The sequence below is a fragment of the Otolemur garnettii genome, unplaced genomic scaffold (genome assembly GCF_000181295.1).
Source record: "Otolemur garnettii isolate 467f Iridium unplaced genomic scaffold, OtoGar3 scaffold00090, whole genome shotgun sequence".
NCBI lineage: Eukaryota > Metazoa > Chordata > Mammalia > Primates > Galagidae > Otolemur > Otolemur garnettii.
Genome location: NW_003852485.1, coordinates 6,893,999 through 6,907,216, shown reverse-complemented (window position 1 = coordinate 6,907,216; position 13,218 = coordinate 6,893,999). Strand labels below are relative to the sequence as shown.

The window sequence follows — 13,218 nt, the reverse complement described above, 5'->3', positions numbered from 1 at the left end:
AACAGCATTTTGTTGAGGTGGCATGAAAATAAATGATTCTCAGCCCTGGCTCCATGTCCTGAGAACTGCAGCCTTTAAAATTGTGGATGGCTCCCAGATTCTGATTTGGGGAGGGGTGTCCATTCAACTCTGATTTTTAAAAAGCTGTCTTTTTAAGCATGACTCTGATTCATGGGTAGAATTGAGGGCTGGTTAGGAAAACTGCACAAAAAATTGCTCTAAATCCAGAAGTGCAGACAGGAATCAGGAGATTGTGGACTGTGGGTTCAAAATTCCTGAAGATTTTTAAAAAATATCTATCAGAACCTCTCTCCCCCATAAATAAAAAAACCAGAATGAAAAAAAGAAAATATTGCAGAAGTCTCTTAGGAAAGTTGTCCTTGTTTAATTGAGTGTAATGAAGCAGATGGGCAAGTTTTTCGGCGAAAGCCCAGTCGGGCTCACAAGAGGTGCATCAAAGAGTTTTGTTACCAAGATGCTAGACTAAGTTAATTAGGAAAATGTTTCTGTTTTCCAACTCTCAGGTTTTGTCTTAAGGAGAAAATACATCTGATCTAGATTTAAACTGAATTAATTTCCTTAGAGATTAGAGACCATGTGAAACTAAATGTTTTGCTTTTCTTACTCCCTACGATGGCTTCATGATTCTTTTTTTCCGACAGAGTCTTACTGTGTTGCTCTCAGTAGAGTGCTGTGTCATCACAGCTCACAGTAACCTTCAACTCTTGGGCTTAAATGATTCTCTTGCCTCAGTCTCCCAAGCAGCTGGGACTAGAGGCATCCATCACAAAGCCTGGCTGTTTTTTTGTTGCAGTTGTCATTGTTGCTTAGCTGGCCCAGGCCGGGTTCGAACCTGCCAGCCCTGGTGCATGTGGCTGCGCCGTAACCACTGTGCTACAGGCGCTGAGCCTGGCCTGATGATTCTTAAGATTGCTGTTAGCTTTTAAATTTATTTTATGAAAGCATGTTTTCCAGATGCCTGTCACCTGTTACTACATGTTTGTTTTATATCCGCATGTAGATGGAGAGAAAGATTTGATTTCTTCCTCTAAATTTATTACAGTTCGCTTTAGTCATCACAGACTAAAGATTTAAAATTTGATACTTTTATGATGCCACTTTCTAAAAGGTGTTATTTATTGCAGATAACTGGCCTTCTGAGTAGCTGTGATGAACGTTCGATGTGTGATCAGAAATCTGCTGTATTTCTGAAAATGAACTTTTTATTTTAGGATAATTTTTAGATTTACAGAAGTGTTGCAAAGACAGCGCAGAGTTTTCACACACTCCTTACCTGGTTTCCTCCACTGTTGATTTTTACATAACCGTGGCACATTTCTTACAACTCAGAAGCCAGCTCTACTACATTGCTATTAACTGAACCCCAGAAGTTATTCGGATGTCACTCGTTTGTCCGCTGATGGCCTTTCTCTTTGCCGGAATCCAATCCAGGATAACACATTGCATTTAGCTATGGTATTTTTAAAAATAGAAAATGAGATGGTTAGGTGGAGCACTGTGAAAATGGAATAGCGGACATCCTTTCTTCTCTTCATTTCTAGATCTTTGCTTCTCTTTCCCCCTGGCCCGACCTCCATCGAGGTCTATTTCTATGGCAGTGGTCAGCATTAAGCTGTTATTTTCCTCTCCCTTTCTTATCTAAATACTTCTTCTCTCAAATACCTGCCTTATAGCAAATTAAATAGGTTAAATTGACAGCCACTTGATGTCTTAGTTTTTGACTGAGTTTTTACACTTAAAAGAACATACCCCAAAGGCCATGCCCCAACCCCTCAGAATGGATCCATTATGGAGGACTACAGTGGATTATCAGAAAGATGTTTTGCACTAGGGCCTCCCTCTCCTGCACTCTTGTGCTTCTCTCATGTTTTCTGAAGAATCACTGTACTGCTGTGCACCAGTGGGAGCGGAGCTGGTCCCTTCATTGTGTTCAGGTTATACCAACAGAGTGAGGTTGTGGGGTTTGTGGGGGGTCCAGCCCCAGCCCCGTTGACCAACTCTGCATCTTGATGATTGCAGCAAGGAAGGAGATGGGGTGTTCCCAGGGGAAGGGGACGTTTGTCACCTCTAAGTAAATGCCTCTATAGGTTTTCAGATGGCAGTAGTTCTCTGACTAAAGGTAGAGAACGCTGTAAAGTGCTGGTGTGGCCTTTGGTAGTATTTCAAATTTAAGATTGTGGAATCACCCTGAAAGATTCTTTATAAGAGATCATTTGGTGCAGGCCAGGTTCTCTGGCTGGTTAATGAATATAAGTTGTTTGTTCTTCTAACATAGTTATTTTCTCCTATTTCATTTCATTTTCAATAAAATGAAAATTTTACTAGGAAAATTTTCAAACGTAAAGGAACATTAAAAGCGTTTAATAATGAACACGACACACCTAGGTCCTGCTGCTGCTGTGCTTTCTCTATCACGTATGTGTCCATCTGTCAACCCGTCAGCTCACTTTCACTTATGGAAGCATTTTAACATATATACAGACCTCAGTATACTTCTTCCTGTTTACTTTGGTATTAACATAGTTATTTTTGAGAAAGCACAGAAAATAAGAATTTCGTGCTCTAAAACTTCAGAAAACTCTTGACACAAAGAATTTCTGATGATTTCTTATTATTTTAGAAGTGATAGGAAGTTTAGAGACAGGAGGGCCTTTTTGTTCATTTTCATTTTCGTTGCGGTTTCTCTTTGAGTTTTTGTCTTTTCATTTTTCTTTCAAGTTTTGCTCCAGGGCAGAGTTCACAAAAGTAAGGCTTGAGGCAAAGATAATTTGAGTGTCACCTTAGAGCTGACTTTCCAGCTTTGGGAGAAAAATGCAACCTATTGCTTGAATTTCTATTGGGGAAAATGTCTTTTAAAAATCTAACTGTCCTTACATATTTTTGAAATACAGTGAGTAGTTGCTCCAAGTAATGATTTGCTAACCCTAATCTTTCTTTAAGGGTCTCTTAACTTTAGATGAAATTGTACAATAAGGCAATATTGTCCTAGGACATTTTTCTGTTATCAAGTTAAGATGTCAAATAATCCGTGTCTTTTCACTTTAGCTTAGTGCTTCTCTAAAAGCATCAAGGCTGCCTGGAGACTTTGTTAAAGATACAGATTCTCTCCTATCTCCATGAAGTTCTGAATCATAGGCTGGGGGTGGAGCCCATGGGTCTTTTATACTTGTCCTAGATGATTCTAATGTAGATGGTTCACCACCCACCTGAAAATGCTGCTCTAAGAGCTTTTGAAAATTACTGACGTGGGTGCAGAGAGAAGGGAACACTCACACACTGTTGGTGGGATTGCAAATTAATATAACTGTTTTGGAAAGAAGTATGGAGAATCCTCAACGAACTGAAAGTAGGCCTCCCAGTTGATCCTGCAATCCCATTCCTGGGTATCTACCCCGAAGAAAAAAAAATATTTTATTACGAGGACATTTGTATTCAAATGTATGTAGTAGCTCAGTTTACAATTGCAAAGCTATAGAATCAACCCAAGTGCCCATCAACCCTTGAATGGATTAATAAACTATGGTATATGTACACCATGGAATACTATTCAGCCATAAGAAAGATGGAGACTTTATATCTTTTGTATTTTCCTGGATGGAGCTGAAGACCATTCTCCTTTGTAAAATATCTCAAGGGTGGAAAAACAAAGATCCCATGTACTCAATACTAATTTGAAACTAGCAGATGAACAACTATAGGCCCACACAAGAGAAAACACAATTAAATTTGGGAAGGAGGAGTGGGAGTGCAGTGGGTTTCCACTTATCAGGTATAATGTAGGGTATAGGGCTCATCAGCTGGGTGAAAGCCTCAACTACAACGGGGACTATACCTTACAAGCACAGACAATACCCCAATCGTACATACCCTTATGTTAATGCAAAAAAAGAAAATTATTGTCTCTAGATGTTGGAACACAGCGCAGCTACCCTGACCATCTCTCCTTTTAGCTTTCTTGAGTTCTGTAATGGTGGTTCTCTTTAACAGATCGCCGTGAACGCCAGCAGTATCCCCGAGCAAATACAGTCCCTCTCTGTGCACGACTCTCAGGTATGTTTCTCTGACAGTCTTTCCGTTTGAGATGCTTTTCTAAAGACAGAGCTGTGGGAAAACCAACATTTTAGAAAGAAGAACAATTTTAGGGTAGTACTTCCAAATCAGGTCTTTTTGAGCTCTCTTTTTAAATAGGTTACTGTTGACCACGCTTTCCAGGACCTCTAACCTTTAAGTGATAGGTTCGAGAGTGAGAACTGATACTCAACTGCTTCTGAAATTTCTGGTGCTGTGGAAAATAAGGCAGGAGAGAAACTGACTCTACTCTTCTGTTATATTCCAGCCAGAAAGCATTATGGTTGATTGAGACTTTCCTGTTTTGCTGCTGGTTGGATTTCTATAACCTGTTTTATTTCATAATTCTTTTATCATTGAACTTTATGGGCCAATTCGTCTCTACTTGCCTTATAAAAATAATAGTCCAGTGACTATAAAATGCATTTGTAATGCATATTTATAGAAGTTATATGAAAGAAGATGTGTGTTGTGAGTCCTGTTGGGTGGTGATAAAGGGTGTAAGTCAGGGGTCCTCAAACTTTTAAACAGGGGGCCAGTTCACTCTCCCCCAGACTGTTGGAGGGCCGACTGCGGGCCTCGGACGAGTTGGCTGCTAAGCAGGACAGGCAGTGGCGGCAGGCCAGATAAATGTCCTAGGCGGGCTGCATGTGGCTCGTGGGCCGTAGTTTGAAGACACCTGGTGTAAGCCATCCAGGGGAAAGACTATGGACCCTGAAGCAGAGTATGGGCTCGTGTTCTGGTTTTGCTGTATAATTTACATGCAGAGTCTAAGTAGTTGTGCTATAGAACATCACCAGTCTTAGGTTCATAATTTTTTTCAAAATCTGCACATTCCAATTAAATTCATTTCTGTTTCACCTGCTGTGTGTTTTCGTGAAACAGCTGTGTATTAGAGAGATGGTTAGAGTGATGGGATTTTGTGGTTGTGGGAAGCCTGTGGGATAGACCAGTGGATAGGTTGTCTGGGCCCTAACTTTATAGTTAAGGAAGCAAAGACTTGCAGAGGTTAAGTGGCTTGCCCGTGTCACACCCCAGTTAGAGGCTGGACCAGGAATCAGTTTAGGTGTCTATCCTGAGGCAACTCAGTAACAGAGCTTGAGGTAAGAATGTAAGAATTGGTTGAATGGGAAAAGCAAGTGAAGGATAATAATGGTGAGAAGACAGAGTAAAGGAAACAAGAAAAGGGATTAGGATAACTAATCTCTTTACACAGTAGTGCTGTGTAATACTTCAGAGTTACTGACTCACTTTCCTATGTATTGTCAATATTCTTCCAGCAACCTTCTGAGGCAGGTGCTATCCCCATTCTGTAAATGGGAGAATAGACGCAGACAATGACCTGCTCATGGTCAGTGGTGGAGCCAGATCTTGACCTTGTATTTCCTGCTCTAACAAGAAGCTCTGTTCATGTCCAGAGATTCCTAGGATTAGGGGAGGGCTGTGTGGGAGAGGTACTTGTAGTTAATAATCTATATTTAAGGAAATAGTTCTAGGTGAGAAAGGCAGGAAAGATAATCTCGGCATAATCTTCTGGATTCCACCTTCCCTTGCATTGTAAGACTTAAGGTGCCCAACCTTTGGGTTTTGCCAGCGCCAACGGGAAACAGCCCATGGCTCAGGTGGCAGGTGGCTGACCCTCTTTGGACTAACCACAGCCATTGCCAGTTATTCATAGCGCTCATCCTACAACTGAGGCTTTCTATGTGAAACAGTCCCATCCACAGTCATGATAGGGATCAGGCCTCATTCCAGCCTTCACACTGAGATGTCAGGAGGTCAAATCAGGCCTTCATGGGTAAAGATCTGATTCTGAGATTTCCAGGAAGAAAGGCCTGTGTGAATCAAGGGATACTGCAACTTTATTCATTTCTTTCCTGAGAAAGTTTTTATCACCATTGGGTATTTTGTTTTTAAAGGGCCAACCCAACGCTAGTGAAGACTACAGAGAAGCTTCTTGTGCCGTGAACCTCGTTTTAAGATTAAGGTAAATGATACTGGTTTTTCTGCATTGTTTTTCCTATGGTACAATATTCTGATTGCCTTCATTAACTTTTCATAGTATTAGCATGAGATAACATTATTAACTTAACTTGATTTCCCTGGACAACCAGTGTATGCTGTATTCCCAGGACTAATTGTATTCTTCTAATCGCTTTCTAAAGAAGAATAAGAAAGAAAAGCTTGGTAGGAATGTATGTCTGCAGGCCTCGTGTATCTTTCATTAAGTTTTTTTTCTTGTCTTTTCTTTCTTTTTTTTCCTTATTTACAATGTAAGATCACAGTGAGAGATTTTTAATGAGTTTCTTTCACACTTCAACAGTCAGTCTCTGACAGAAGCAAACCACACTCCTACTACAAGCTGCCTGTTTAGAACATTTTTTCAGTGGCAGGTTTGATCAGCCACTGTGAAGAAATGACAGATAATATTTTGAAAGAAATCTCAGCCTTCTAGGAAACGGATACAAATATGGTGGCTGACAATGTCGTCTTTGTCTATAGTCTTGTGAATAAAAGCTGTTTCTTTTCTGAGGATTTTCAAATGTAAAGGTCCATCTTTGTAATGAGATTTGTTACGAATTTGGTATCTCAAGACGAAAGAAAATCGTTTAAATTTAACTTTAAACTCAACTTTAGTTGATCAGTTTGATCAGAGCACCCTCACATTTTTGAAGGTGTTTTAAAGGAAGTTACATGTATGTTCTTCTGACAGTTAAAAAAAGCATCTGGTGACTAGACATTGTCAGAGCTGTAGCTATAAAAAGCAGGTTCATCCGTAAGGTCAGTTTCCAGCCCTCTGAGTTCTCATAGTCGGTCAGAGTGGATTATCATTGCCATAACTGTGCCTTCTGATGGTCATTTATAGTTCGCAGGGCACTTTCACATCCGTACCAGGGGAACCTCACAATAACTGTTGGTGCAATTCAAAGTTGCAATTCAAAGATGTAATTCAAAGTTGATTTCCCTTGTCAAGAAGTGAAATTATTACAAGACTATTTTTCTTATACTTGAAAGAAACCTTGATTAGTATTAATAATAGCAAATTTGGTAATCCCCAAAGAATGAAATAGCCCATTTCCTCTTTGATTCGGAACCTGGTACCTTTTTCATTTGCCTTTTGCTTTTTCAGTTATTTACTCATCAACCAGTATTTACAGGGGACTCACTCAAGTGCCAGGCTCAGGGTTTGTCACTGAGGTGCAGTGGCGAGCGACCCCACAGAAGTTACCATCCAGCTCCATGAGTATGTGGTATTGGCAGTGACCTTTAGAATCCGATGATCTTACATGTGCAGGCATTTTTTTATTTTATATGTACAGGAATCTTTTCTTCAGTTTTCCTTCTGGATGTTTCCCTAACCTCTGTGCATACCCAAACTCACTCTTTCTCCATGATTGCCCCTTAGATACTGAAAAGCTGTCATTCTTACCTCATTGTGCTGGAAACCATTATGGTCCCCGTCAAGTACCTCCTTGGGAAGCTACGTACCAATGCCAGCACCTAGTCTACCCTTCAGAGCAATTCTGGAACTCTTTCTGGAATGGCCATCAGAATTGTCGTTTTATGAGAGGTCTCACGATTTAAGTTTGAGAACTGATCCTAGGAAAAGCACTATGTACCTCATTGCTGAATGTCACTACGGTCACCTTCAAAGCACTCCCCTTGGGAAGCCATGCACTGATGCCAGCACCTAGTACACCCTTCAGAGAATACATATTTACACACGTGAATCCGTTCACAGACTTCGCTCTGTGTCTATGATTCACCGGTCTACACACTGTGTGGGTATCAGGCGCTGGGGAATATAGACTGTCTTTCTTACCCTCTGAGGTTATCCAGACCCCGTGCTTAGGTGGGTTGTGCTCCCCAGTTGGGTGAGTAGGATACTTTGGCTGCCTTTCCACCAGTCCTTAACCAGTGCCATGTGTGTGGCTGCCCTCCTCGCCTCTTGGAAAGGTTACCCTTTCTTTTTGACAGAGCATTTTACAGACCTACCTGCTAGGATCATGGTTTGCTTCCTTGCTGCACACATGCCCCCTCTCCCCGTAAACCTCACTTTTGTTCTCTGAGTAGTACTTTACTTTTCAAAATGTCACGTTTCTGTAAGCAAAGACGAATACATTGTTGACTATAGGTAGTATATTTCTGCATTATTTATTTATGGTGATCATAGGGTAATTTCTTTCTTGAAAAGATACATGATTGCTTTATTTTCAAAAACTAACCTGTTATACCATGTTCCCTGAAAATAAGACACTGTCTTATATTTGTTTTTTCTCAAGAAGATATACTAGGGCTTATTTTCAGGGGATGTCTTATTTTTATTAAGTATAATACAACAGTCTACATTTATTCAAATGCAGTTAAGTTCCCCTGTCTGGAACCTGACAGGGGAAGCCGACCTTGTTGGTGGGGCTGACGCTAGTGATGCGTGAACTCCTTTCCCCTAGCCGTTCGCACATGTGCAATAGGATGCCTGGATCGCAGTTACCACATGCTCACCTGCACAAGTGCAAACAGCTCAGAGAAAGGAGCTGTGGCAGATAAAAGGTATTCCAGTCTTCCTTATCTCTCTGTGCAGAAATGCAGGGCGTGGCTATGCTATAGCCACACCCATCGCTAGGTCTTATTATCGGGGTAGGGCTTATATTTAACAAATGCATAGAAATCCTGCTAGGGCTTATTTTTTGGGTAGGTCTTATTTTGGGGGAAACATGGTATGTAATGTTTGAGAAATCGGATTAGATTTTATGTCTCAGTGTTAAATGCTGGAGATAGTTAAATTATAGATTTTTCCCTTTTATGTCCTTTGAAAATGTTCTCTTGTGCATTGTATATGTGGCAGTGTCATCTATGCTATCAAAGAATTGAGGATCACAAAGTCAGGTACAAGATAAGGAAATCCTCCTAAGCACATCTCAGGAGAAAAATATCAAGTGGGCCGCCTTGTGACTTACATATTGTCATAGACGGTGTAATAAAATTTCTGGTTTGAGTAAAGCATTGAACAAATATTTTGCCATTAGTATATTTTTCATATAATAGTCACATATTTGACATAAAACATGTGTTTCTTAGAACCAGGCTCAGTGGTTTAGAACAATGATAAACTTAGTATTTAAATTGTTAGTTCTTTTGTGTTAGATGCTTTGACACCTTAGCCCCGTAGGTGGCAACTATAGTTGTGCTGTAAATGAAGGAAGCCCTGATAATTGTCAGACATAGATGTGCTGGTGTGGTATGTTCCATCAACTAGTTCATATGGATTTCCATACGTGAACTTGAAGAGTGCCATACGTGAACTTGATACTGCACAGCAGTAGACCCCAGATTAGTACAGTGATTTCCTGCTTAAAGGGAAAATGGTCTCTAGGGGGATATTTATTTTAACAAAAATTCTACAGCATGACAAATGTTATGTAATTCAACTTAATTATTTTAGTTTCTCTGTTAAAAGGTGCACTTAGCTACTTGTAAAGAATAGACTTTGTAAATTACGATTTCACAAAGAAAAGTACGTCTGTTAGCAGCATTGATCTCTGTTTCAGTGTTGGCATGCCTGTGTCTAACTGTATCATACCATTATTCAGAAGGCATTAGAATTCTTCAAGTGTTCTCTAGCCTATAAAATAGGGTTAATTGCATCATTCTTCCCAGTCAAGTGGCTGGGAGGCTTGATTAATTTTTCCCAGAAAGGTTAAATGGTGTGTAGGCCCAGGTTCAGTTATGCAATGCTTTTTTGGTACATGTTCTTCCTCCCCACCCGCAAACAAACTACTTATTTACTGCTTTCTTTGTGGAAGGCTTTGTGGAAAATCCAAAGAGGAATAAGACAGGGTTTCTGTACTCAAAAGAGCTTTACCGGGTAGGTGGAGAGATCAGATCCCGCACAAGTGGCTGTAATACAAGGTAGAAAGTGATAAATGCAATAAAGAGAGATAAAAAGAAGAGCTATGGGTAGTTGGAGGAAGGTGAGAGCTCTTTTGTCTGGATGTTATCTTTGGTTTGCTTGTTCCCATAGTAACCAGTGTTTATTTCTTTTTTCGACAACCAAATTTTGCAAAGAGTAATGGTTAGAATGAATCTGGGACAGGCTCTGGCCGTAGTCTCAGGTAAAGAAAGGGCTTACTAGCCTTCAATAATTTCTAGCAAAACTATGTTTATTTTTCACGATAGTGTGGTATCTCTTATTACGTAGACACCAAGTTATTAGCAATACAGGTCTTTAGTCTGAAAAAACATTCAGCAGTTTTTCTTAATTTTTGGACTGTTCTCTTTTGGTTGTTTTCTTTGGGAATTGGAGTCGTTGTTGCACATCTGGGGTTTGTTATGAGTGGTGTCCTTTAAAAAGATGACGTCCCTACTATGGGACAGGAGCTATGGTAAGCATGTCTTTTGCTTTGTCTTGTTTAATTGTTAGAAATACATCATAACGTCAATCCTGTTGTTGCTGCCATTTCATAGGTGAGGCTCAGAGAAACAATTTGCCTGATCCTGTAAAGCCGGTAAGAAGCAGAAGTGGGTCATAAACTAGGTCTCCATGATTCGTGTTCCCTTCTCCACTCGACCCTGTGGTCCTGCTCTGTAGTCAGTTCCATTCTGAGGGAGGAAAGTCCTGCACTTGGGGTTGCTACATTTACCTGTTTCCTCATTTAACATATCACATAAATATTCTTTTAACAATGTTTCCTGATAAATTCATCATTAAATATTGTGACATGAGTATCTGAAAGCGTTTTTCTCAGAGGAGATAACTAAAAACGATGATACAAATAGCAACCAGCATTTATAGTGTTGGACAGTTTGGAAAGCACTGTCACACCACTTACCTGTTTTCATTTTTCCTTCATCTAACATTTGCTGCTGGCAGATGAAAAAGAAAGATAGGAGATGTTAAGTGGCTTTCCTACGGTCACAGAGCTAATTCCCCACTGGCAAACATCTGGGGCTTCTGTTACTGATTCAGGGTTCTTGATGGCATGTTAGAGGGAGGTATTAGTAACATGAGTATAGGTAATGTAGGGACGTATGAAGTGTGGCCTTCTGCATATTCAAATCCTTCTACAGGAAAGAAAGTTTATATTCAGAAAAATTGGGAAACATAAGGGAAGCAAAATAGAAGAATTAAAAATCATTTATTGTGAGCTGACTTCATTCTTTTATTTTCTGACAATGAGAAGACAGTGTTTGTAAGGACAGATACTTTCAACAACAGGGAATGTATAGAGTTCTTCAAGGATATTTATTACTTCCTTCTTTTTAAGCTATAAATGGTCATCTTAGAAATTTAAAAAATCAAAATAAACTCAAAGAAAACAAGATCTAGACAAAATCATCCATAATATTACCAAAGTTAAATCATCATTAGCTTCTTGATAAACATTCTTCTAGGCTTATTTTTTTTTTTTTGGTACATGTTTATGTATGCTTTAATTTTTTTAAATGTCATTGTATAAATTTAATTACAAAGTAACACAGTAACACAGTCTATTTTAGTAATATTTTTATAATCTGTTTATTTTAGTAATATTTGTATAATCTGATTATTTTAGTAATATTTTTTAGATATCATTTCATATCAATGAATATAAATCTACACAGTCCTTTTTAGTCCTTTTAGATGACTGCCTTGTATTTTGATTAAATGTACCAAAACTTACATTATTAAATAGTAGTTTTCTCAGTTTTTCAGTATGGCAGCATATAAAAGCTTATATGGGCAAAAATGATGCTTGAAAACCGCCTAGTAGGAAAATCCCTTTCAGCCTTGAATTTTGACTTAAGCGAAATGCCCTTAGGCTTTGAGCCACCTGAAGATACGTAACTGAGTGAGTCCACTATCAAAGCAGATGGGGATTACTCAGGAGCAGGAGTGGCTCTGGGGTCAGCAGAGATTGTCATCAGCCATGTCACAGCTCTCCCTGTGTTAGGGCTGAGTTCTTAGCACAGGGTTTTAACACAGGCCTTGTCCTGAGGCTGCAAAACGGAATAATTTCTGAATTATAACTTGCTCATCGATGTTTGAATGCAGAGATAGGATTCCTTTCTAAAGTTTTTCTTTGGGGTTCTTATTCTTTAAAGAATCCTCCCTTGGCCATTGTTAATTGGTGTGAGGATAACTACCCCCCCCACCGTCGGGTTAGAGAAAGTAATGTATTGGCTGTAACAGCTGGAGGAGATGAACGATCACTCTTACGATCTTAGAGAGTGTTTTTCACCCTCTTCTACCTCATGGCACACTTGAAGGTGTAAGTTAAACCTCCATGGCACACTTAAATTATGTTGATAAAAGAATTTAAAAAAAGAATATGCTTACTGTGCTTTGAACTTCTTTCAAAAATAAGTTGATTAATGATCTTTGGAAATTTTTGTGGCACACCTATGATCCTCTCAGGGCATACCTGTTGAAAATCAGTGTCTCAGGGGTGGCGCCTGTGGCTCAAAAGGGTAAGGCGCTGGCCTCATATGCTGGAGGTGGCGGGTTCAAACCCAGCCCCAGTCAAAAAAAAAAATAATTAATTTAAAAAAAAAAAGAAAATCACTATCTTAGAGCCTTGTGAACATCTAGCGTGTGCTAGGCTTTTGCATACGTGCTGCGTTAAGTGCCAACTGAGTGATTATTTATTTTTTATTTCAAATTACTATGAGGGTACAAATTTTTAGGTTACATCATTCTTACTTCCAGGGTAAAGTTCCAGTTGTAAAAGAGCCCCTCCCCCGAGGGCGCGTTATACACCCTCACAATGTGCACGGTAGCTGAGACCCCACCTCATGCCCTCCCTCCTTCTGCCAGACATCCTCCCCCGGCCTCCCCTCCCCCTGTACTAGACCATATTTGTGTTTTATTGTTCATATGAGCATGCAGCTGTTTAGATACTGGTTTCATATTAGTATGGAGTACATTGGATATTTCTCCATTCTTGTGATACTTTACTAAGAAGGATGTATTTCATTCCATTCAGGTAAATATAAAAGCTGTAAAGTCTCCATCTTTTTTAATGGCTGAATGCCATGTTTCAAAAACTGTTTCATAGGCTCGGCACCTGTGGCTCAAGTGGCTAAGGTGCCAGCCACATACATCTAAGGTGGTGGGTTCAAATCCAGCCTGGGCCCGCCAAACAGCAATGA

General features: G+C 39.7%; 1 protein-coding gene across 1 annotated transcript in view; it reads left to right on the top strand.

Annotated features, from left to right (window-relative positions):
- Positions 1–13,218, top strand: part of LOC100947055 (STE20/SPS1-related proline-alanine-rich protein kinase) — a 114,387-nt gene that overhangs the window by 4,644 nt on the left and 96,525 nt on the right. Inside the window, exons 3-4 of the mRNA XM_023516358.1 lie at positions 4,009–4,071; positions 6,009–6,076. Of these exons, the coding sequence (XP_023372126.1) occupies positions 4,009–4,071; positions 6,009–6,076 (131 nt within the window). The remainder of the gene's footprint in view (positions 1–4,008; positions 4,072–6,008; positions 6,077–13,218) is intronic.